This window comes from Lolium perenne, chromosome 5 (genome assembly GCF_019359855.2).
Source record: "Lolium perenne isolate Kyuss_39 chromosome 5, Kyuss_2.0, whole genome shotgun sequence".
In the NCBI taxonomy this organism is placed as follows: domain Eukaryota; kingdom Viridiplantae; phylum Streptophyta; class Magnoliopsida; order Poales; family Poaceae; genus Lolium; species Lolium perenne.
The window spans coordinates 232,499,550-232,525,555 of record NC_067248.2 but is presented as its reverse complement, the minus strand read 5'-3'; the positions used below and the strand labels follow the sequence as shown (position 1 = coordinate 232,525,555).

The 26,006-nt window shown below is 44.4% G+C and overlaps 1 protein-coding gene and 1 long non-coding RNA gene across 13 annotated transcripts; one reads left to right on the top strand and one right to left on the bottom strand.

The window, feature by feature from the left end:
- The first annotated feature begins 9,510 nt into the window (after window positions 1-9,510).
- LOC127302236 (uncharacterized) lies at window positions 9,511-14,347 on the top strand. Its single transcript, XM_051332655.2, has 3 exons — window positions 9,511-10,579; window positions 12,518-12,694; window positions 12,840-14,347. The coding sequence occupies exons 1-3, from the start codon at window positions 10,097-10,099 to the stop codon at window positions 13,716-13,718; spliced, it is 1,539 nt and encodes a 512-aa protein (XP_051188615.2). The 5' UTR covers window positions 9,511-10,096; the 3' UTR covers window positions 13,719-14,347.
- A 642-nt stretch (window positions 14,348-14,989) lies between these two features.
- On the bottom strand, window positions 14,990-25,805 carry LOC127302249 (uncharacterized). Of its 12 annotated transcripts, XR_011745652.1 has the most exons (16): window positions 24,945-25,801; window positions 24,184-24,266; window positions 23,692-23,841; window positions 21,608-21,744; window positions 21,227-21,295; window positions 20,599-20,684; window positions 20,217-20,316; window positions 20,002-20,057; window positions 19,084-19,229; window positions 18,090-18,164; window positions 17,612-17,655; window positions 17,168-17,485; window positions 16,003-16,561; window positions 15,616-15,726; window positions 15,422-15,517; window positions 15,000-15,319 (listed from the first exon to the last, which is right to left on the bottom strand). It is a non-coding gene; the product is annotated as an uncharacterized lncRNA (long non-coding RNA). The 12 variants fall into 12 exon arrangements; XR_011745658.1 differs by having other exon boundaries at window positions 14,990-15,517; window positions 19,053-19,229; window positions 24,945-25,805; XR_011745657.1 differs by having other exon boundaries at window positions 14,993-15,517; window positions 23,688-23,841; window positions 24,945-25,802.
- Between the last annotated feature and the right edge of the window lie 201 nt (window positions 25,806-26,006).

Here is a 26,006-nt window from a genome sequence, read left to right as displayed (position 1 = left end):
AAGCACATGCCGATGCACAATACGACTACCTTCGCATGAGTGAGTCCGCTGCCATTAAGTACACGTACAAGTTTCGCCGAGCCATGGTGGGAATGTTTGGCACATACAAATCTTCATACTTCCAGTTAGTATGATACATGTTGTTATAGCTACATAGTTTTACTTCCGACAATCCATGCTTCCTAGGTCTCCTTTATGTTGTGACAGGACCATATATTTGGGTCCGAGCATCCACGCCTCACTTGCCTCATATATGCATCCATTTTTTTTTCTACCAAGAGATAGTTGCAGGTCGTTGATGAGCCCCCTCAGATCTTCGTCGACACCTTCCTTGCTACTCGCAGATGTTGCATGGTCTCGTCGATGCTCCTTCTCTAAAACATTTTTCTACACATCGGTGCCCATGTTCAAGCATACGTCATTCGTGACCTCTCTATGAACCATTGTTGTATATGGAAGCAAATTCTGATGTCGCTAGAGGCAAATACTATTTACTATGGATGCAAATTTGATTCTTTTTGTACTAATCAACAACGATATAGAAACATGTATTTGTTTCGTTGGAAGTAAATAATATTTTCTTTTGAAGTACATTCTATGTTTTCAATAAATACTGAGAAGTCGTTTGGTATCCATCATTTGGGCCCGGAATCCTGGAATTCATTTTGAAATTCCATAGGTGGGCTGTTTGGTTGCCACAGAATTGGACCGTCATTTTATTTATTAAATCCAGCCAAATGATGCCATGGGTAAACACGATTCCGAGCTAAGACATGTCATTTGCATTTCTTTATGGAAGCCATTTACAAATTCAATATTGAATTCTGCTATCATTTGCAATTCCTGTGGCAACCAAACAAGTGTCTATTTCTGAAATTACAATGTAAATGAAATTTCAAAATTCTACAAATGAAATGAAAGCCTGGCTTCCAAACGACTTCTGACAAATATTTGTTTCATTTGGAAGCAAATTGATGCTACTCTGAAATAATTCTCTGATCTTTCAAACGATATATTTTCAATGCCAGAAATAATAATTAGGAAATCAATCACCGGTTGCCTTTGAAGCAAATATTCTTGGTAGAAATCAAAAATTTAGTTGCACAGGAAATAAAGTTTACCAAAACTGGAAACGTTTTTTTACATGACTAGAAATATTTTTCTCCATATAAATTAAGCAAGGTTGAAAACGTTTGAAACACAATTCGGTTCATAAGAAGCATACTATTTGGCGTGGAATCTGATTTTCCTGGAGTTATTAGTTTCCATAACTTCCCGAATTAGTTTCCTAATAATTTGGAGAAGTTAATTAGAATTAGATAGAACGTGATTAACGGAATTTGTTTCAAGCTAACTAAGACTAGTCACAATGGGAAGTATCATAGACTAGTATCATACATATGATACTAGTTTATGATACAACACCTACAATGCATAGTATCATGAATTAGTATCATAGTTTCATCATATTTAATGTTTTGTAGAATCTCAATGCAAATATGTGTACATGATGTATTTGCTACTAAAATTTCTAGTTTTACGTGCTATGATACGGTATCTACCTATGATACTACTCTCACTTCTCTCCTCATTAATTGATATGCCACATCAGATTTTTGCCTACATGGCATGCATGATACTACCTATGATACTCCCATTGTGGCTAGTCTAACAACCCATGTTTCCGTCTAGAAAAGTTACCAGCTAGCCCACACTTTATTGGGTCATCGATCCTACGGTGGAGACAAAACAAATCACATGGTTTAATACTATAGCGGTGCCCGGAAAGAGCATTATTACCAATCGATCGGCGTGACCTGCTGCTACAAGTCCGTCGTCGTCCTCCTCACATAGATCCTTCTAGTTTCCCAATCCGTCTGTCTCAAGGTAGATGGCCATGCCTGCCGCCGCCGCCTTCCCCAACTGGATGATGCTGGACCGCTTCGTCTTCCGCAGGGACGACGACGAGACTTTCCGAGACGACAGCAAAGCGCCCATCAGGGCGTCCGGCACCACCTCGTGGAACGCCCCCTTCGTCTTATGTTTCTGCCTTGCCGATCCCCGTCCATCTCCCGCATCTACGCACATCTGCCTGGATTTCCTCCTCCCACGGAACAGGTGCCCTTAGCCATCCTGTCGACCCACCGGCATCTCGTCCTGCTGCGCGTCGGTACCATGAAACTCGGCGTCGGACTAGTGCAGGACTTCTTCATCTACTCTGCAACCAACCCTACATCGCTCAAAGCGCTCCCCCTTGCACCGAGCCGGACATGGACCGTTCCCACCGTGATGGCCGCATGCCTCGCCGTCCTCCCCCTGCCCAGAATGAGGAGTCCAACAACCGGCATCTGCTGAACACCGCATCCATGGGTGTCTTGTGCCGAGGCGGTGAAGAGTTCGTGGTGGCAGAGCTAACGCTTTTCAAGCCCACCCAATGTAAGGCCTATGCTGACATCTGTTTGTTGGGCTCCAGCACAGCCGGACCTGCCGACAAATGGAACTCCATGCGTGTATCAATCCTCAGCAGCGACAACCCTGATGATGCTTGGCAACTCTGCTGGGAAACTGCTGGGAAACAGACGCCATCATCCCCTTTGGCGACCTTTGTGTTGGATCGACTACTGCAGAGGCATCCTCCCTGTGCGACGTGTTTGGAAAGCCCACGTAGCATTGTTGAGAGACAAGTTTGATAAATGATAAGGTCGAAGACTAGCTCATAAAGGGGCAAGTGGTGGTGGTGGACTGGTGACGCATGGAGGTGGTGGCGATGAAGGTCACGATGATCCTACCTCCATTTGACGCCGGTGGTGAGAGGAGATGGTGAGGAGACTGAGCAACTTTCTGCCATGAACTATGAACTGTTTGCTATGATTCTGTGATTTGATGTAAAACTATGAATTATGCATGAGTTGTTTGTGTTTGATAGTTTGATCATTTAAGCCTGCCTTTACGGGTTAGGAAGCCGCTTTCGTGGAATAGAGCCCGTAAAGCAAAACTGTAAAATAGAATATTCTGATTTATAGTTTATATTTATGGGCTCTCTTCTGCGCCAGCGATTTTTTGACCCGTAAACACGAGCTCGGTGAACTGAACTCGGGGTTTTCAGTTTACCTGTTTACGGGCTATGCTAGAGATGCTCTTAGTACACCAAGTAGTACTCACCTTAGTATGCTACATCTAGTCATCTCTATAAAGAAGAGCTTTGCATATATAATTGCTTCACATATATAAAATTCCTGGGCTAACCATCTCGACCCTTAACCCTCGCCCCGCTTGGTGGCGCCACACCGATCCCGGTGACTCCCTCTGTAATGTCCCAGGTTTAGAGATGATCGAGGGGTAGATTTTAGAAAGGGATGTGCATTGCATTGCAAATTCTGGGGAAATTTCGCGCTTTTAAACAAAAACTGCATCGAAGGGGGACAAGTTTCTCTCTCGACACCTTACAGGGTTAGGGTTTCGAGAGTGCGACAAACCTGTTCCTTATTCAACTAAACTAGGGTTTTGAGAAGAGAGGGGAGAGTTTGCATCACAAACTTAAGGTGCATGATTGAATTCCAAATTAAGTTGTATGATTGAATTCAATCCAAGTTTGAATTTGAATTTCAAATTCAAACATCAAATGAATATCACGTTATTCAAACTTAAGATAATTTAATAAACAATTAGCCTTAATCAAGAACTATAAATCACACAACAATAAAGTAAAGCTCATTAAGGAAAACTTGAGCTTTATTAATAATCACACAAGATACATTGTCACTTACAATATTCAAAATTGGAACAAATGAATATTACAACATATTACAAGAATTGGACAAAATGGAAAATGAAAAGAACAGAAAAGTACAAGTTAATGTTCTATCCTAACACTACAATCTAGTCTTCATTTAGCCTTGTACTTGATGATCTCCCTGATCCTTGGAGCATCAGGTTGTTTCCCTGCACACAAACACAAAGCAAATAAAAACAAGTGTTATGCCAAGTGGCATAGCCACTTGGCAGGTTAGCAAACAATGAAATGAGATGGATATGCTCAAGTTTCTGCCGAGCAGGTCCATGCCACAGATAGAATCAAGCCCAAGTGCACAGCACTTGCACACACACACAACCAGGCAGCTCACCAGGCTATGTGCATGCACAACAGCACACACAAGCCAGGGGAGTCACCAAAATGGTGCCAGGCTCAGCTGTCGACCAGGCGAGCAAAGAGAGGATGATATAAAATCTTTTTCCATCCAAACCCTAAACATTCCATCGACACAAGCTCCTGGGTAAGTTCACCAAGAACAGCAAGAACACTTAGAACAGGAAGAACAACAAGCCACCAGAAACCATCCAGGGACAGATTCATCAAGAACTGTCAGCTGTGAGCAAGTACCAGATGGAGTCCACAAGCTTGCAAGGAGGAGCAGGGCAAGCAAACCAAGCATCACAGAAGCAATCCTCTACACCAACACCTATTTCTAGGAGCTGGAGTGAGGTATACCACACAAGAGCCTGAGCAAGATCATATCTTGCTCATACTTAAGCATGCTTGCATCACAGGAGCACAGAAGGGTAGGAAAACCCTGGATGTATCATCATTTGGTTACTAAACCAATTGGTGCCAGCAAGTATAAACAAGGCTAGAAGGAAACTAAACCAGGGAACACTGGTTTTGACAACACAGTGTCAAAACCAGAGAAATCCAGCATGGATTTACTCCTTGTAGCCATCCAAATTTACAAAGCACCTATTAGCCTAGCTAAACCATCAGATGGACAGGCAACATGTGCCTATCCTGTTTATCAACATCTAGGCTACTGGAAATTCACTAAGTGACTAGCCAGTAAGCATCTATCCATCACAGAAAGCCACCAAATAGGGGAGCTACCCTAGGGCAGCATATGAATACTGCCAGGGACACCTCAAACCCTAGACCAGCCAAACCAACAAGCCAAATACAAATATCATCACCCTGATTGGGTTCAAAGAAGGGCTAGGGTTCCCAACCACTGTGGGCATCCATCTAGCCTAATCCAACCAATTGTGATGATCATCACTGTACAGTTCACATCAATTATCCACTCCATCAATTAAAACAACATAGATAATTGATATCAACAAGCAAACCTTGAAATAAACATTTGCTAATGATCCAGAGGATCACTGCAAGTGTCAGCTGATGCTTGAGCAAGCACTAGCACTGATCTGTGCCACACACATACACATAGATAGGTAACAGCAATGCACAGGCACAGGTAAGCAAGCCAATTACCAGCTGCTGATGATCACATGATCATCAGAGCTTGCCATAGCATGCTAGGGCATGCTAGAGCATCACTAAGCAACAGAGCATGGACCAGGTATTTAATTGGCCACAGATAATCCACAAGTGTTTCACAGATAACCAAATGGCTAACCAAATGATTGTATTCAGAAGCACATCCAAGGCTGGATGAACCACTGGATCAAGATAAATAAGTAAAGCACTTGGTGCTCATCACTGAATCATACAGATAAACCAGCAGTAATGCTCAATCAAGCATACACATGAAATTGAGCACAAGAGACAGCATACCATTACCCTGGAACTTGCAAATTGCAAGGAATACACATGGTAATCAAGCCAGGGCAGCCAAATTGAATACACATGAATGTCTAGCAAGAACAGTAACTAGAACAGAGGCACAGGGATGAATTCGAGCCAAAAATGCAAGATTAAACAAGCATGAGGCTCTGGAACATGCACAGAAATGTGCACAACCATGATAGCAAGAATTAAGCATAGCTAATGGGCAGAATAGAGCAGCACCGTAGCAAGAATTCATGGCAGTAGCACAGCAGCAACACAAACAGCACAACAACTAGCACGCCGTAACCTCTACGAGGACAAGCAGGCCATGGTCAAACTAGACGAAGAAGAGGTGAGGAAGAAGAAGAAGAAGGGAAGGAGAAGAACTCACCAGGGAGGAGGTGGCCGACGCGGTCATGGCGGCCAAGGCGGCGCGCGCCGGAGCACGGCGGCACCAGGCCTGGCCAAGCCAAGCCTGGCGATCACCACCGCACCTAGCGCTGCACCACGCGCAGGGAAGGCGCCTGGAGGAAGGGTCGCGGCCTCTCCAACGCGCGGCGGCGGCGGACGCCAACGGCCTAGCGCACTGGAGCGACGATGGCGAGCGAACGGCGACGCCGCGACGGATCGGCGCGGACCATCTGGTTCGCCGTCGAACGGCGACCCAGATCCGCAGCACCTCGTCGCCGGCGACGGCCTGGGGCGGCGGGGATAAATCGGCGACGGCGGAGGCGACTCTGGTCGCTAGAGCGAGAGAGAGAGATTAGGGTTTCGCGTGCGAGGAGAGGGGAGCGCGTCTGAGTCCGACCGAGCCGGTTGGAGCGGCTCGGGTTTGACTCAACCCTTTGGGCCACCTGACAGGTGGGGCCCAAGGGTATGTTAGGTATTTCATAATTCTTATATATGCTGAAACTTTGAAATTTAATAAGAAATGCTTAGAAGCTCAAAAAAATAAATTAAAAATATGAAAATGGATCAGCATAAAATTCTCTATTTGAATAAAATACCAAACAGAATTTTTGAAGACAATTAAGAATAAATCCTACTTTGATGATTTAAATAAGAATTTAAATCACACATATTATTTTCTAAAATGAAAATAAGTCCATTAATGCATTTGGGCTTTAAAAACACCTTGACAATATTTCAAGGTTGTATTTACCCTAAATCAAGTATCTCCAAGATGTTCTTAGTATTTAACCTCTCACATGAAATTACAACGACATCGGAAGGGGGGAACAAACCCTAAAACTGGAATCATGCATAATTGCTTCTTTAACCATTGCCCTTATCGGACAATGATGCTATTTTTCAGAGACAGAGGACAAGGGTCAGTCCACACCATCCAACTGCAAAACTTTGCAGTGTTCATGCAAGTTCATCACTTGCTCATGTCATTTGAGTATTTCTATCAAATTACTTGCAAAGTATTATGGTTATCACTATTGCATAAAAATCAAAACCACTACTTTCATAACTATGAATATGACTATGTGGTGGGCAATGGAACCATGGATTGTGTTGATATGGTGGAGGTTCCATTGCAAGGGTTTATATCCATCTAGGATTAAACAACAAATGTCGCCAGTGATTCTTGTGCCGTAATACCCGTGTTAACCATAAGATCCGGAGTGGGACGGAGTAGTCAAAAGTGTTTCCACCTCTCGTTCATCAACGGATGCGCTTACCGTAGCAGTTGTATCTGGCGGAACAACCGGAGGGTGGGGATCCCATTCTAATTCCCCACGGTAAAGCATTGCTTGCCGTAGCAGTTGTGTCTTGCGGAACAACCGGAGGGTGGGGATCCCATTCTAATTCCCCACGGTAATGCGGTCTATGATGGGTTGCAGCTACCGGCGTAGGAGTGTATGGTAGAGCCCAGCACTGACGTCGTGGTCAGGGTCCACCTTGAAATCTACAGGAATAATGGGACCGACGTGGACCCAGGGTCGGGGCATGCAACAAAGGGTGGGTGTTCGAGGTAGCGGAGGAACATGAATGGCTAGACCTTATACCGGGCCTCACACCGAAGGAAGTGTGGACGGGAAAGTTGCCCGGTTGGCACCAAGGTTAAGATCTCTTATGGGTAAAGCAACACACCTCTGCAGAGTGTAAAGAACTGTGACCTGTCACTCCCTGTTCCGGGATGAGGAACTGCGAACGCGGCCGGAAAGGAGCTCCATGAAGTTCTAGTAAACCGGTGAAGGCTGACGGACATAGCTCTTTGGAATAAAAGCAATCTCTTGAAGAAAAGTTTACCAAAACTTGCATTGGTATTAGACTTTCTGGTCTAATATCGTAGCTAGTGCATTAAACACATCTTATCTATAATGAACTTGTTGAGTACGCTCGTACTCATACCACTCTTAAATCCCTTGCTTAGATTGTCTGAATCATCTGGGGGAGGACTACGACAATAATGAAGGAGCCAAGATCATCGGCTATGAAGAACCAGACCTCTCTGGAGGTATCGAGGGCGTAGACTACCTCATCGTCTACGGAACCGGGGAGGCTTCCGGAGGAGATCAAGCCTGAACATCTCGAGTAGTAGTAGAATCCGAGCAGCCCGAACTCTTAGTATTTAGCTGCTCGAAGAAATAAATGTATAACTTAATGAGACTCTTATATTGTAAGCTAAGTTGGGTTCGCCTCGAACCCAGGAGTATTCCTCTTAGGACCCAAGAGGAGCTCCGAGACGACATGTGTATTATATTTGTAATAATAAATGAATGAGTTATGGACCTGCTATGTTCTGTTGTACTACACTGAGGGATGTAATATTTGCGGAATGGTACTTCGTGAATGTTATATCAACGACTGGCATACTACAACATGCAGTGGTATGCAGGGTCACCACACCCTCCTCCTCCTCCCCTTCTCCCGTAGGCGTCGCCGGGCAAAGCCCTGGTAGTGTGGCGGAAATGAACTCTCCTCGGTCAGGAACTTGGCATGGGGTCGCGGCTCTCACGCCGGTGGCGATGCTTGTCCCGGCCCGGTCAACGATGTTGTCGTGGAACAACGGGGAACATCGGATCTCGGTGGCCTTCTTCAGCGACGATCGACGTCAGGTGTGGTGATCCGGGCCCTGATCTGGGCCCAAATGGGATTGGTCGGGCTTTGTTGCAGGCTAGGCTTGATGCATCATGTCTTCACCGATGATGGTTCCCAAAGGTTTTCTAGTGCTAGTTCCGTGACACAACGACACTAATGACATTTGTCTGAGGCATGGTGGTGGTGGCTTCCTCCTATGTCGGAGGTGGTCGGCATGTTGGTCTCGACGATGAGTTGGGGAGGCACGGATGTTGGTGAAAACCAAGCGCCCGACCCCGGCCATGGTTGAGCACTTTCGTTTCACTTAGTGGGTGTTTCAGGGTATGCGATGTTTCCGGTTCTTAGTTAGTGGTGATTTTTCGTGTTTTCACGGAATAAGGCCATGTTGGAATAATCTTCTCTTATTGTCCTATTGGTAGGTGTTGTGCGGTTGCTTCGGGTCTCCATATATGGTCCTTACCAGACCTTTGTTAAATACATTAATAAAAAAGGCGTATACATCGTTTCGATGCAGAGGTTGGGCCTAGTCTCCATTTAAGAAAAACATATATCATCACCATAGATGCCCAACTGATTCATCAACCTATGCAGATCGCCATCATCTTTCACCCCCGAATTTGAAGCACCATCAGCCATGATAGGCCTAATGGGGTCGATTATTACAACATTATTATTATTATTATCACTAATTCATTACTTTTCTGTCTTGGGCTTTTAGTGTGGGTTTGGTTTGTGCCCAAGATTGGCCCACCAAAATTTTGGCTAGCCAATATTTTCGTTGAGCTATTTTTTGCCCACAAATTGGTCAACATTGGCTAAAAAATTGAACTAAAGTTGGTAGTGAAGCATTGACAAACCAAAAAATTGGCAACTATCCAAAAAAACAACCAATCTTTTGGTCATGACCAAAAAATTGGTAGGGTATGATTTGCCAGCAATTCAAACACACCCACATTTCAGTCACTTCAGTCCAGCCGAACCGCCGCACCCCACCTAGGAGCACCCACGCTCGCTTTTGTCCCTCGTCTCACTGCCGCCGCCAGCGGTTCCGGCCACCGTACCCTTCCTTCCGGTTTATCTCAGGGATGGAACTACACTCGGGCAGTCGCCTCAGCTCGCATTCGCTCCCAGGAGCTCCCCGTCGTTCCTGCACACGGCGCTGCCCAGACGGCGGCGGAGAGGACCAGATCAGCGCCCTTCCGGATGATATGCTGCTCCAGATCCTCGTTCGCCTCCGCTGCGCCCGCGCCGCCGCCCTCACGAGCTCTCTCTCCCGCCGGTGGCGCGGCCTCTGGAGGCACCTCTTCGCGATCTCCTTTTGCGAGATCCCCTTGGACGCAGTCGACGCCGCCCTCCAACAGGTCGCCTGCCCTACTCTATCCCGCCTCGAAATAGAGATCCCCGAGAGGCACAGGATCATGGACTCTGCGCGCCTCTCCGCGCTGCTCCAAGCTGCCGAGCGGTTCGCCCCGGCGGATCTCGTCGTCGATGTCCACGGGGACTGTAAAGATCAAGTTACACGTAGCCAACCTTTATCTCACACTGCCGGCAAGGCGCGTTGAGTTCCCTATGCTGGAGAGGTTGTCTGTCGCCCACTGCCGCTTCGACAACATGAACATGGTTGAGCTGATCAGCCGGTGCCCTCACCTGCGCGTGCTAGAAGTGGACCACTGCTGGCGTCTCGACACGCTCAAAGTTCACTCAGCGACCATTGAAGAGCTTGTGGTGGACGACTGGCTGACCAACGTTGATATCGTGGCCCCCGTGCTTAAGAAGTTCAGGTTGAAATCCACCATGGAGAGATGCTTCAGCGTGTCCTTCTCAGCACCGATGGTGGAATATCTCTCGTGGTCATTCTCGTTTCACCATCAAAACGTCGGGATCGGCGATATACGGCTATGGTGTGTGCGTGGCCTGAGTCTACAGACAAAACAGAGAGCCCACGTCCTACTGTTGGACATAGATTTTGCGGTGCGTATTCTCTCCTGCTCAATTTACCTTGCCTTATTGTCTTAGTTTGCTATTACATGACTGTTTTCTTTATAAATGATCGAACCTCGAAATGCTAAGCTGATGCACATTCTAAATGGATTTATACTTTTGGATACCATGCCTTGGAGTAGGTTGTTATAAATTGATGAAATAAGATCAGTAGCAAATTTGGGTAAGGTTGAGTCCAAATATGTCCCAATAAAGGCCCAGTATGACTGTATGAGATGAGTATCGCAAGTTACAGATCGAAGCATAAAAGCTAATCTACTCTATATTCAACTAAGAAAGAACCAAACAACGTGCATCTTCCTCTCCTGCTCAATTCATCCTGTGGTACAGTCTTCATGCCAGGTTCTCTTAATGCATGACTAAGATAAGCATTACAACTTTGTATCCAAGTATAAACGACCTTTTATCTAAGTAAGCACACCAGAAAGAATTATTGTTGTATTTATGTACTCGAACAGTTAGGCAACTTTTTCCAAAATCCCTGGCGTCGGGCCGATATACTGATATGCAACAAACTACTGACTATTAACTATTAAGTTTTGAAAACGCCATTCCAAAACACAACCATGCATTGGTAGCGAAAAGTCACTGCTACGGCTACTACTACTGCATAGATACTGTTGCCAAGAATAGCTTATTGCTTACCAGCTATTGCCCCACCACCTCGTGTTCAACCAATCAATGCCAGCTGCTACCCTTCTCTGCCATGTCAACTGCCAAGGCCTCCATTCGGACAGCACATTGCTTTTGTGCTTATGTTTGACCTTAAACACTGGTATGGCCTCCAAGGAACCACTTTTCCATGGGTATGGTAGAGGTGTCATTCATGATTTTAAAGGCGTCTAAGAGAAGTTTGGGGGCGCTCTGACGCCTAGTCGCCTAAAGCGATCGATTTTTCAAGGCAGAGGGGATGGGGGGCGCCTTGATTCATAAGCGCCACCTAGGCGACACTTTTTAAACCATGGTGTCATTTAGAGTAAGTGCTGATCAGAAGAATAGTACAGTACCCAAGTTGAAACCAGAGCAACAGATGACAGTGAATTGAGTGAGTTTGGAATTTTGAATGAGGAAAGAGAAACCAAGGTTTGATTATAAATTTTGTATGGCTGTAAATGGAGCCAAAGTCGGCAAGAGATTTAAACAAGAATCGAAGGATTTGGTAGTGCAAAGCCAGGTCTGGGAACTGTATTTTGTGTTTTAAGCTTATGCATGTGCTTAAAATAGCGAGATGCTATAGCATTGTAGATTTCGTCGAGTAAATAGAATTTTATTTAGCTACCAAGCCCATAAGCCCAAGACCACCTTACCAGCTGTAAGCCTCTCAGGCTCATAATGCTACCTGCCCACACATGGGGTGTCACCCGAGCTACCGGATCCCCACCACCACACAACATTGTAATTGTTGTTACATCACATATCAATTGTTTCGCTCAATGTTCATAAGGGCTGAACAATATAGCGACATTTTGTTTTCAAGTTATCTGGAAGAGGTTAGATAATCTGGCCAATGACTTTGGCCATGTTTGAATTGCAGTACTCGTCCCTGAAAAAGTAACAATATTGCTAGGGGAGCTTCGTAGGCTGATGTCAGGAAAGGCTTGCAGGGTGATGGATCGGCTTGATCGAAGTCAAAATTTTAGCAGTCTTTTATAAGTTATGGTCTTCAAAATGACAAAGTATTGAGAACATGCAGGCTTGAGGTAGTCTGGGAACATTATGATGTAGCTTTGCTATGCTCCTGCTTAGACCTTTCTTCTAGTCATGTCTGCCGAATGCATGCATAATAGGTTGTTGACCTTGGATCAAAAGTCACACATTCAATTACTTCTGCTACACATCATCAAATTGCTTTAATAGTACTCTGAGTTGATCTTTAAATTTCCTTTTCATGGACCTTCTATGCATTAGCACGAGGAATTTCTTGTGGACAGTGACTTGTTCCAGCAGATATCACCGCTTCCTGAATTTTCTGTTTTGGAGATGTATTTGGGATCATATGGACATGTTTTTGGAGCAATGATGTTGGATCTTCTTGGGACTTGCAACGCTATAACCAGGCTTAAAGTCACCATGCGAAGCTCACCGGTAATTCGTCAATCTGGGCACCCTGATATATAATGCATTTAAGAGACCTGTTTTTATATATTCTTCAGATGACTGTATAACTTGATACTCCTGTATGAGTAGGTTTTTCGGATTCATAATCAACAACACTTCACGATTTTTTCAGAGAACACAAGCATGCCCACCAGAATGTCTTTGTGATGAATTCCCAAACTGGAGAAGTCAAACTATCCCGATGGCGGTGGTGCTGGGAGCAAGCGGGGCTTCCCTTCGGCGGCGGTGGTGTTGCGAGCTGGGCGGCCAGGGTTCTCTCCTCTACTCTTCTCCTCTCCTCACCTCACCTCTCCTCTCCTCGACAAGTAAAAGTCTAAGTCACACACGCTACCCGCACGCGGTGTGTGGCGATGGCCTTCTACTTATAGAGAGAGAGAGGGAGAGGGAGAGCTTTGAGGGAATAGGTGCAGGGCAGGGGCGGGAGGTAGTATTTCGCCTCAACTTCCCTCCCGAACGTTTCGTCCCGTCCCGTCCCCCGCGGGCGGCGTCGGGGCGACGACCCCAACCCTCCCCGCCCAGGCCGATCTCTCCTCCTCTCCCCTCCGCCGCCGTCGGCGCAGGCCGCCGGGCAAAGCCCGCGCGGTGCCGGCGGCGGCGGCCGTCCCTTACCCACGCGCTAGGTTGGGAGGCGCGGGGCTCTCTCCGGCCAGCGGTGGTGCTGCCTGGTAGGCAAGGTGCCGGCGGCGGCGGCGCACCGCGGGTGGCGCGGCTCGGGGTGGTCTGGTGGCGGCGGCGCCGCCTCTTGGCAGCGGGGCAGCAGGGTGGTCAGCGGCGGCGCGGGCGGCGCGGCCCTGACCCAGATCTGGGCCTGTCTGGGCCCCATCTGGGCTTGGGCGGGCCAGATCTGGCATCCCTCTGCTCCCGGCGGCTGGTGGAGCTTCTCCTGCTGAGGGTAGCTAGGACGGCGGCGCGTGGACTGCAGCGCGGCCACGGGAGCTTCACGAGCCCGGCGGGCTCGGCCGGGCCAGAGGGGCCTGGTTTGCTCCTGTAGCTGCGTCCGGTCTGTCACCGCAGCTGGCGGTGGAGGTTGCGCCCTCCCGCGTGGCTGCTGTCCAGGCTCTCCTCGGCTCGGGGGGGATCCTTTCGGTTTCGTCGGTCTTCGTCAGTGGGTCACGGTGAGACGGCGTTGGTGGTTGCGTGACCGTGGTGGCGCGAGTTGGTGGGTGTCGAGGTTGGCGGAGCTTGACGGAGTGTCCGGGGCCGTGGGACTGTGGGGGACGGGAGAAATCCTTGTCGACGGCCGACACCGACGCGGTGACGCTCGCGGGCGCCACCATTCCTTCTTGAGGGGCGTCGGGGTTCCCCTTCCCACTTCCCTTCCGCATACCGGGGGAAACCCTAGGCTTGTCCGGGCAGCAGCGTCGTCATCGTCGCATCCCTTCTTGAAGGTGCTGTCTTGGTATGCGGCGCTTCGGAGGGCTAAGCTCGTGGTGGGAATCTTCCGGAGGGCGCAGCGGTTGCGGATCATCAGCGTTTTCGTCGATCCGACTTTGTCATCCTTTCTTTCTTTTTTCTTCTTCTTTTGTTTTCTTTTGGGCTTCGGTGTGCTGTTTGCCCCAGCGGTGGTCTCTACCTTGTATCAGTTCGTTGCTATATTAATATAGCGGGGCGAAAGCCTAGTTCGAGGAGGAGGTAGTATTTTGGCATTCCATTCTCCGCTTCCCTGGTGAGTTTGATGGACCGCCGAGATGTATCGGGCCTTGAACTATGGACGATAAAAGCCAAGTAATTATGTGATCCCATCGATCCCTGCGGCAGGTACGCCATACTCTTCATACAGTGAAGGTAATTAAGGTGATCACGACTCTTCAATCAGAATGCATGCATGCACCTATTCTTCCGGATCTACAAGCAGCACAAGATTTTTTTACCTACAAACCGCTTTAACAACCCGGAATAAATGCTTTGACTTTTTTGTCTCCTGTTTTCACGAGATAGGAGAATCCTTTCTCCCATGACCAAACCAACAGTTCGCCAGCACAAAATGGCTTGCCCGATGCACATACAGGGCTTGCCACAAACTAGACGTTGAATCTATCAGGATTTTCCTGAACAAGCAGATTACTCGTTTTGATGACGGTTGGGAACCATAGGTAGATGATGCTTCAATTGTTTTTTTATTTTTTATTTGACCATGCTAGCTAGAAAAGGTAATCATACACAACATCTAGATATACATAAGCACACTCGGTTCATCTGATTAAATAAACAAATCTTGCTGAATATTGCAAGAGGTAAGGTGTTCACCATCATCAAATGTAGGGTCTCGAACAAGATATGATAGTTGATATGATAACAACTTCACTAATCATAACACAATAGCCTTGCGCACATAATTGCTCTAGCAAAACATAGTTGCAATTCCTAAGCAGCAGAATAAGAAACCATCTAATATTACAAATCACTAAAGCTGAAGAGGAACACATTATTCATCTTGACAAACAAACAAAAAGAATGTTGCTTCAACACCTTTCCACATGCCAAAATATTGGAGTACTGACTTATACAAAGGAGGAACAACCCAAATTTGCACATTTTAATCCTCAAACCTCCATGGCAAGTTCTTCTGTCACTTCACTTGGTCTTCCAGGGCTGAAATAACCACTTCATATACATTGTTCGGTAAACATAAATCGAGTACTCGTCCAAGTTGGTAGCTGCACAACTAATGGGTACATCACGACAACACCATACCTCAAATGAGGTTTTGCAGTGGCACAAAAATCAACCCATCTTCGCCTACAATCTCTTGCTAGTCTCGTCCACTAACATAAGAGAGGACTGCATCACCTGGATGCGAAAAAAATAAAGAACGAGATTGATCAGAAGAAGGCCACAACACGGGGCTCGCATGACACATGAGCATTTGAGGTAATTAAAGTAGGCACCATGCGTGAGAAGAATCGATGGAAACATCCGCCCAGGAAAAAGGTCCCCAATTCCAGCACAATGACCAAGCCCGCGACATACACTCCAAGTCCGTACCAATAGTAAGAACACTGGGTAAAGAAAAATCCCAACAAGTAGAGGTAGGCTCATGAAATATGCCGATTTGGAACAAGCATATTAACTGCCAACAGCAAGCATGAAACAAAAATGCTAATGCCAGCCTGAACCTAGCTAGACCAACGCGACACAGAACACACATCTAGCTACCACTCTGAATCTTTCCATGACAACGACAAGATACAACATGATATCATGCACATCACGTATAAAACGACTGCATGTTAAGCAGTGACTTCAAAATCACAACATTAAGCACAAGAGACTACCCCATAGCAGACCGCAGCTCCACGCACTTGTGGAATGCCCTCTGCAGGTTCTCGACGAGGTCGCTACATAAGACAAAGACCAAGTGGAGTACATCATCAACAAAGCAGTTGTTAACCAATCAGAATGCGTTCTTTTTACAACATCAGAAATCAGTGAACAATCAAAGAGTTTGGTTGCAGCATCAGCTGCTAGCTGTGAAAATTAAAACGGCCAAGCCATGGATTTGTGAACTTAATTGAAATCAGAACCCTCGTATGCAATCATCTCCTCCAAGTCGTTCCTAACCGGCTGCCTAACGGGCAAGGTGTCGATCATGATCTCGTCGGGTAGGCGATGCAGGTGAACTCGAGGCTTGGGACGTCATTCTTGGAGACTGTGACTCTGAGGAGAATGCTGGACTTTGTGGGGCATTCCCGCCATCTTCCTGGTCATCGTCTTTCTCTTTGTCGTCCTTGTCCTTCCGCCTAACATCCAGTGATTAGGCTCAGCATGGAAACCAGAATTGTGCCACTTCTTGTCGGTGTGTTTGAAAGGGAAATTCTTTGGGATCTCCTCAACCTGTTTAAGATGGAAAAAAGAGATTGAGAAAATATTTCGAAAATACTAGCATGAACAGTACAATTGATCAAAAAAATTCTACCGAAGTTACCAACAACTCGACACTCCTCAAATCAACAAGCAACTTTCTCAAAGTAAATTTGGAAGTAAGAAAGTGTGACAAGCTAGGAAAGGCAACCCAATTATTTTCATACTCTCATATTTTCTCTCTAAGAATGAGAGTGCACTATTTTACACTAAATCATGCCAAGTTAATGGATTAAACATCAATTGACAACAAATTCCTCAGTTTCCTACACCTTTAAGGACTTGAAGTTTACATTGTTGCATCACGATCACTTTACATGACTAGAAAAAACAATGCTTAAGCAAGAGGAGTGAATTACAAAACCAATAACCCACCACTAAGAAGTCTATAGCAACTGCAGAATCATACACACCTAAAGTGAAATCTATCGTGACAATAAAAAAACTGCAGTTTCATGACATGTGACTTCAGTTGTTTGAATTTACTTTAATCAAAACAGAAATATGCTATCCCTATATGCATCTTCAGCACAGAGAAACACGTTATACGTCTTAAGAGGAAAAAAACTGCTTCAGCACCTTTCCACATGCCAAAGTATGAGTATTGAATTATACATAGGAGAAAGAACCCAAATTTGCACATTTTAATCCTAACAACCCCATGGAAAGTTCTGCTATCACTTCACTTGGTCTTCCAGGGTTGAAATAACCAATTCATATACATTGGGTCGGTAAACGTAAGTCGAGTACTCGTCCAAGATAGTAGCTGCAAAACTGATGGGTACATCACATCAACACTAGACCTCAAATGGGGTTTTGCAGTGGCACAAATCAAACCATATTCGCCTACAATCTCTTGCCAGTCTCGTCCACTAACATAAGAGATGACTGTAGCACCTACATGCGAAAAAAAATCATAATGAGATTGATCAGAAGAATGCCACAACACGGGGCTCGCATCGACACATGAGCATTTGAGGTAATTAAATTAGGCACCAATCAAAACCAAATTAGTCACTACACCTTTGAGAAGGACTTGAAGTTTACATTGATGCATCACGATCAGTCTACATGACCAGACAAAACAATGATTAAGCGAGAGGGGTGAATTATAAAAACTAATGACCCACCACTAAGTAGTTTATAGCAACTACAGAATCATCAACAACAGAAGTGAAGTCCGCCATGAAAATAAAAAAAATTGAATGACACGTGTCTTCAATCATTTTAATTTACTTTAATTAAAATAGGAATATGATAGTATCACTTTATGCATCTTCAGCACAAATTTCAACTGCCCTACGCCTACAATAAGCATATGGACAAAACTTAAGTCGATTATATATGCAAAAATAACGTCACTTCTCTATGCCAAGTTTGAACCTGGCAAAAATATACACATTCATCGGCTCAATCTGAGAGGAACTCGGTACAACCACAACTAGATGACCGTGGCATCACACAACACAGACAAGATAAAGGAGTGGAACAAGAAACTTACAAAAAAAGCCATGTAGTCAAAGAACGAGGCCACCCTCTAGTCATGCATCAGAAAGCAGCCTCCTATGCTCCAAGGCTTCAAAAAATTGCAGTTAAGACATCAAAATATCAGTACAAGAAAATAAAAGTCGTACCATTGTGATTGAATCAATATAAGCGAGTTCAGAGCAAGAAACAAAAAAAGATAAAAGTATAACTCTATTTGTAACATCGAGATAGAGGACCTTACATGCTAAGCTTGCTATTCTAAAAAGAATAGGGGAGCAAACAGTAAAGCTCACATATGTACGTAATTCAGACATAATATTTACACTAGGCACAAAAACATACATGTATAAATACACCAAACGGTCCAAGAATCAAGGAGAACTAGGAATAAAATCAAACAGTGCCAGAACAAGGGATGAGCACATCAGCCAAGTACAGTCGCAATAACTACAGAACTCGTATATGAGGAATCAATTGTATCCAGGGACAATGGTAGATCAGGTTGTTCCAAGCTAAATGTTTCCTCATGCATTACACAGTAAAGTCACATTAAAAAATAGGCAACAAAATGGAAAACCAAACAGATATAGCAAGCCAAATCAGTTTCTCAACTTATAAGTTGCAGATAGATACTGTTGTTCAAGATACAAAATCATTGCGGATTAAGGAAGGGACAAGAACACATTATATCTACAACAAGATTCTTATCTGAAAAGCAAGATATATAGTTGCAGCAAACCAATTATACAGTGATCTAAATCAATCAAATATCAAAGCCACACAATACCAAACAGTATTATTCACAACTAAATGGCAGCATTTTCAGGCCTACAACACAAAATCATCTATCAATAGAAAATACAAGCACCGGGACAATAACCATGCCCAGATGTTGACATCTTCACTTAGAAAATAGGTGGCCATTGATCATCATCACCATAATTCAAATACAGGTCATCACAGAGCAGATGCGAACCAGAGATCGAAAGGGTAAACTAGTAGCTCACTGGAGAAGTTGTAGACGAGGCCGAGCATCATCACCACCACTGTTGCGGCATGATGAACTCGTCACACACATTGATGACCTCGAATCCCACTGTTCGAGAAGACAAGCTATTTGATAACAAAGACCATCGCGTGTCTCAAAACTGATCTGCAATGGAATACCATCCATGTTAGTGTAGCAAAAACAGTACTACACATCAAACAAAGTTAAGGAAACGAGCGAAGCCCATAAACACTTTAATTGTATTGTCATTAATCTCATCTACTGGCTAGCACTACCAATACGTAAAGCACACAACCGACATAGGAGCTCAACACAAAATCGACAAGATCTACTATGTTAAAACCAACAACAATATCATAAGCGACAGTGTTGCAGATGCACATCTTCAGTTCAAGAAAAATTGAAGACCTCAAATATTGCACGCCATATAAATTGCATCATTGACAACACATTCCAGTACAAGAAAAGCTCCACAAATAGTTCAACGGCCATGGCCAGACACAGGGCATCTCAGTTCTCAGAACAAGACATCAAAGAAAAAATGATTGCAGCATGTGTCTAAGAGAAAGAAAGATCTATTTGTAGCATGGAATGGACTAAATAGTAATGACACATGCCATTCATATTTTCTGCCCAGCTTAAGCGTGGTTTGCAGGAAATTTTTGACACCTTAGCATTACAAGGAAAGACATGAAATTCCTCAAATGGTAGGTGTTGTTGGGGATCTACAGGGAGGGATATGATGCATGCCATTCATATTTTCTGCCCAGCTTAAGCATGGTTTGCAGGAAAGTTCCAACACCTTAGCATTACAGGGAAAGACATGAAATTCCTCTAATGGTAGGTGTTGTTGGGATCTACAAGTCTTGTACATGTAAAAAGAGGGGGGGGGGGGGGGGGGATAGGTGGAGCTGACCAAACTCAGAGAGGAACCGACCATCAACACCATCATTTGCAGCTTTGGTCATCAGCCTGCAGAATTTCAAGACATTTAATATATGTTCCATTACCAATTATGGAATAACTAAGTGCATGGATTGCAGAAGCATCATCATAATCAGTACACCATATAGTCGGGTTGAAAAATAAGTATTAAGAAACAAATGGACTGCTCACGGAAAATGTGATTACCTAGGACAATACCCTCCTTAACAACAGCTCTTCCAGCATTTCGAGCATTTGTGACCCTATCTTTTTTCTCACCAACTTAAACTTCACTAGCTCCACCAATCTACAATATAAGTGTGTATGTTGGGAAGACAGAAGAACATAGAAAAAATGGACTTGACAGTTCAACCATACTTCAAAACTAACAAATCTTGAGGACAGCAACACCTCGAGATAACTTTTCTGAATGCTCTTGAGACTTTTCTTTGTCAAAAAATGGGGGTGTAAGCTATCAAGGAAATCCACACATAAAAGGATGTAACTTGTACTGAAACAGCAACTTGAGAATGATATCCATGTTGTCTTAACTTAAGCTGAGAGTCAATATGATGATTCTAATGAGTACCTCTTTTCTATATGTAGCTTGCCTCCTCCACCATCTTATGAGTACCTCTCTTCTATATGCATAAATCTACCCCCAGCAGGACATGCCTGGCCAGCAACAAGAGCTATCACCAAGCTAGTAATAGAACTGGTAGGCATAAATACAACTAACATCATGTATCATAGTTGAATACAAACCTACATGTCATGCAAACATGCAGGAGCCAAACAGAAACCAAAAATCGCTGATATGCATCATCAACTAATTAACTGGTATCCGATTGAATCACCCTAACCATAAAAAAAGTAGAGCAAACCGCCGCGGTAACACCAGATTGAACATGAAAACACACAGGTACACCAAGAATATTCTAACTCAAATGACGTTCACAAGCACACATTCATGATTCATCAATATCATGGTATAATTGCTGGCATAACACGAGAGAGGCCGCGCGACGAATTGAGATATACCAGATCGTAATCATGAGGATGCAAAGCTTCATGGAGTCGTTATAGAGGGCGAGGAGCAAGATAGGTGTCTAACATATGCAAACAAATGCCAGGGGGTACCATCAGCTAAGGCTACATGGGAGGGGAGGAGCTGGGGTCTTCAGCTACGAGACCTCAAAACTGGAGTGGAAGAGTACCTGCTGCGGCACAGGCGAAGTAGAGAGTTTCAGGTGCATCCTCAAGGAGCTACATCGGAGAGCCAAACCCTGCATGTAGCAATAGTATTATGTCAGCGCGTGTTTATGTCCGTAGCTCCGATGTGTCACATAAGAACAAATATATACATGAGAATCCAAGAAAAAATCCAATGAAGATATTCTTTAAATAAAAAATTGAATAATGCTGGAATGTATATCAGTATATGATCCTTGCAATTCGTGTGAACAAAATATATGTGAGGGAAATGCTCCCTTGAGACCTCTCTGGTTCATCTAACGTAGCAAAATATATCCTAAAACCAAGAAATGATTCATGACAAGTCGGTACCAAAGAAAGACATTGGCTATCATTAATATTACCTGGTGGAAGGCTTGAACTAAACAAGCATCACGGTCCAGTTGTCCCTCCACCATCTCCCGGAAGACACCTACTTTTGCTCCCGGAAGACCACCACCAGGAGCTTAGGGAGATCGGTGTTGATGTCATTCAACGTTTTCTGCACAGGGCGCAAGCACGAGCATGAATACTATGAGCAAAGAAAATAGGATTATTTGCCTACATAACATTCTACGCATGAGGAAAATACTATATGTTTTGAACCAGGAAACGTACAAGTTTCCAATAGGCACGGTCAAGATAGATTGTGTAAGTTTTCTTTTCTCCTCTTAATAGTAATGTGAAAATTACTCTCAACAGTTAATCTGTAAATTGTATTATTGTTTTACCAAAAAATAACTCGTATTAATAATATATTATACTCTTGCTGCAATAGAGAACAAAACATAGCACCATCAGTAAAAGGCCGCTTTCAATGGCAAGAAAACTATTTTCACCTAGCATGAAAGCAACAACGTTAACTTGAGTATTTGACCATAGCAAGTGTAGATTTCCCGGCCAATTAAGAGCAATTTATTTCAACTTAGCAGGTGTACTATGTCAAAATAACCCTAACTGGGCTATCATTTAACATGTGTGTACCAATATTTTATAGTTATTAAATTTAGATTTAAATATCACTGCAACATAGAATCTATCAATCTAATCTCTTAGATCAGGCTGATCAAAACTCAATTTAATGGAGTGGGGATGGCCTATTACTTCCAAAACACATCCATTTCATCAAGCATGAAAAACGTATGACAATATTAACTCACAAACAACACCAGCTTACTTGAGTCCCCGCAAGATACTACGCCATCTACGTAAACTTGTTATGTTGAATGCTTACTCGATCAATTGACTAACTTAATGAAAGATAATAGTACAATTTACCTAATGCCAATTTAGAGGTCAATTCGCATAAGATTCTAATCTACACTTAAAAGTAAATATCACAAGGCCCAAATTTTTATATGATCAGAATCAACAAAATCATGCCAAGGATTCGAAAAATGTGAGTACATCACATGGCAAATGATCATATTAAAACTAAACTTCATAACGAACGCAGGTTCAAGAAACAAGTGATCATATTTAGACACAACATTGCATCTATGAACGCTTAAAGTCATACAGCTAATTGCAAAATTCAGACCAGCATTAATCCTAGACGGGCTAGTTTTCACTGCAGCTATTGAGATGTCAATGCGTCAGAAAAAGATCGAATAGTAGAGAACAATATCCAACGGAACCAGTCACGAAACAAAAATGATGGCTAGCTTTACATGAATAATAAAGTGCCCGGTCCCCGTTGTCTCAAAGACTGAAGCCTGAAGCTAGCATTTTGAAAAGGTCAACTAGAACAAAACAAATTACAGTCATATCAGGTTCAATTACACAGAGAACATTTTCTAATTGTAAACTAGAAAAGTAACATAACTAGCAATGTGAATTGGGCGCCATATCAGGTTCAATTATATAGACAAGGGGCAGTGCACAAGAATCCAATCAGACTATATATATAGTCAGGCTCCATTCAGTTACATCAATGACACAAGCTAACTACAACGGTATTCAAAGAGACCAAAGGTTTCCTTCTTCGCATGAGTCGACAAGCTTGACAAGGTCACAATTCACACATACTTCCTCTACTGCAGAAAGAAACGTGATTCAACTGCAATGCTGAGCCAAAGAGAGATCTTAAGAGTTGATAGATAAAGTTAACAAGAATGGATCGGAAAAAAAAAACCACACTTAGAAGAGGGTTATGAGCGTTTTAAAGAACATAAATCATGGTTTGAGAAACTATGCTAGCAAACACATATCTCTAGAAATTCAAAAAGCTCTGAGTACAAAACTAAAATTTCCCACTACCACATAGAAGTAGTACCGCACGGTGCAACAAGCACTGCCAACACACAGTTTAACAGATGAACCCTTTCAGAATTCAAGATGGACAATTCAATGCAAGATTCAGTTAAGTATGCCTGCATATTCAATGATTAATATCAAGATGTCAAACCTATTTAACAACAAGTTTGTTAGAAGAATCAAAATCACCTACAAGGGTTCTCCATTCGTCGTGTTCGCGTACCGAGCCCTCTTCCAGGCCATTGCTTACGAGAAGTACCCATCCGCTAATCCGGCACACACCTCTCACCCAATTTATCATCCATCTTCCTCTTCGTCACCACACGTTGCTGCCATGCTCCCTCTATGATGAAAGGTGTTGCACAAAAATTCAGTCAGTACACAACCAACTGGATACAAGGCACATGGTATGATGATTAACTCTCAGGGGCAGCAACCAAACACAGTAAATGGCACCATCAACTAACACAGTGCAAAATATGGACATGTGCTATTATGTTGTGCAAACATGTACATACATCAAGACTTGCCTACCATTTCACAAAAATTTCCCGGCAACATTTTTTTTACGGAACTCTTACTATTTCTTAGCCTATTCCTTGCATTTGGCAAGGAACAAAAGGCGGATCACCATCTGTAGCAACCATACATGGCAAACCGGAAGGGTTAGAGATAGTGGGATTACCTCGTCGCTGTAGTTGCCATCAAGCAACATGACACGAGGACGCTGGCATCCTCTTCGGCGACACCAGCAGCAGCCCGCATCAGCTGCCAATGTCAATGCCAAGACAAAAAAAAACAGGTTACGGTAGGAAGAGCAAGAAGCCACGTCCAAGGGTAGCTGCAGCACATTAGTTATCAAACCTTAGTGAAAACTGAAAACAGATATGACTAGTAATAGCTTCAGACAAGATAGAAGTTTCATCTCTGGATGAGCGTGATGTAAGAAAAAACAAATTAATCTGATGCCTATGCAGACCAAGTTTTCAATTAAGTTAAATAGATATCCCGACCCATATTTCATCAATAGGGGAAAAAAGCAACAAACATAAACTATGCGTGCAATCAGGAGTCCAAGACGTACTTCAATCCCTTGGTAATCAAAAAAAAAAAACTTCACTTCAAACTTGAAGCTATGTACAAGTAAGAATCTGAATGCAAAAAATGAATCTTTTCGGGGGCGACTAAAACGACACAGGTTAGAGTTTTTTGCTGCAAATTCGTGGCCTAATTCAAGTAATCGCCTGCAGGCCGTACAGGACCAAACCCTAACACCATGGCACAAGAGAATTATGCATAATTTACGCTGCTACCAAATTCATTCAACATGATAAAAAAAAAAGCGGAAATGATAGACATACGGATAAAAAAGATACAACTGAATTTTAAACTAGGAATCCTAGTCGATGAGTAGGAGGAGGAGGAGAGGGAGCTCACGAGCAACACCTGTTTGGGGAGGCAGCAGCGGACGAAGTGGTGGTCGGCCTGAGGAGCAGCAGTTCGGGTTTGTGGCAAGCGTCGGCATCAGCACCTCAGGAAGGCGACCAGCGGCCTCCTGTCGCCATTCCTGCGCCGCTCCCGCCGGCAAGAGGAACGGTCGCGTCACCCAGGTCGTCCCCGACGGCGAGGCACCAGGTCAGCCCGTGGGGTTCCACGGCTCGGTCGGCCACCACCAGGTCTCCTCCTCCGTGGGGCGCTGCAGGAGAGGAGGCGCCGGCTCGATTTGAGTCCACGGCGTCCTTGTCGGAGGTCGAAGCGAAGGACGGCAGTGGGAGAAGCCTGCGCCGGCGGGTCGACCTGCTACAGGACTTGGAGTGGATGCTGAGGGCCGTGCCGGAGCTTGAAGTTGAAGGGGAGGGCGGCGGCACAGGTAGGGATTGGCGTCAGGGAGATTGGAGGGGGTCGCGCCATGGAGAATTGAGATCAGATTTTAGGAGGCGATCCGTGGGAAGGCGCTGCAATTATGGGGCGAAAACAGCCCGGTTTGCTGCTAATCACGAGTCATGACGATGCAATTTCATTTTTTGTTTTGAGAACTACTCCAAAGGGATCCATTGCTTCGCATTCTCTCATTAATTGCCTAATTAAACGGTAGATTAGAACAGAAAATGCCTCGGCCCTCTTAATTTGGCGGAGAAAACAATGGACACCCACTAAATTAGGGAGGAAAATATTTCTTTCCAATGCATGCTACTCTTCTATCCATAATTACACATCAGAATTAAGTGAAAGATAATTATGGCCAGCAATTTGCGGGGAAGATAAATCGATTGAAATCCCACTTTTTCATTGACGAATGTTCCATCCATGCATGAGATGAAAAGGCTCTCGGAGGCACGCACACACCTTCACTGGCACGCACACACCTTCACTTGTAGATCCAGATAAGGTACCACATATCTTGGACGCGTGATTTCCATATAATCCGCCTATGGCTCGCTATATCTCGTTGTTACCTTTCTAATCTAATAACGAGCCCATAGCAAAGAGAACGGAGTTTGGACGCAA

What these genes read in the sequence shown, in the direction of transcription:
- LOC127302236 (XM_051332655.2), top strand. Translation starts at nt 10,097, where the DNA reads ATGTCCACGGGGACTGTAAAGATCAAGTTACACGTAGCCAACCTTTAT. An exon ending in TGTTGGACATAGATTTTGCG is followed by an intron (nt 10,580 to 12,517) that starts GTGCGTATTCTC and finishes TCTATGCATTAG; the next exon opens with CACGAGGAATTTCTTGTGGA. An exon ending in TCACCATGCGAAGCTCACCG is followed by an intron (nt 12,695 to 12,839) that starts GTAATTCGTCAA and finishes CGATTTTTTCAG; the next exon opens with AGAACACAAGCATGCCCACC.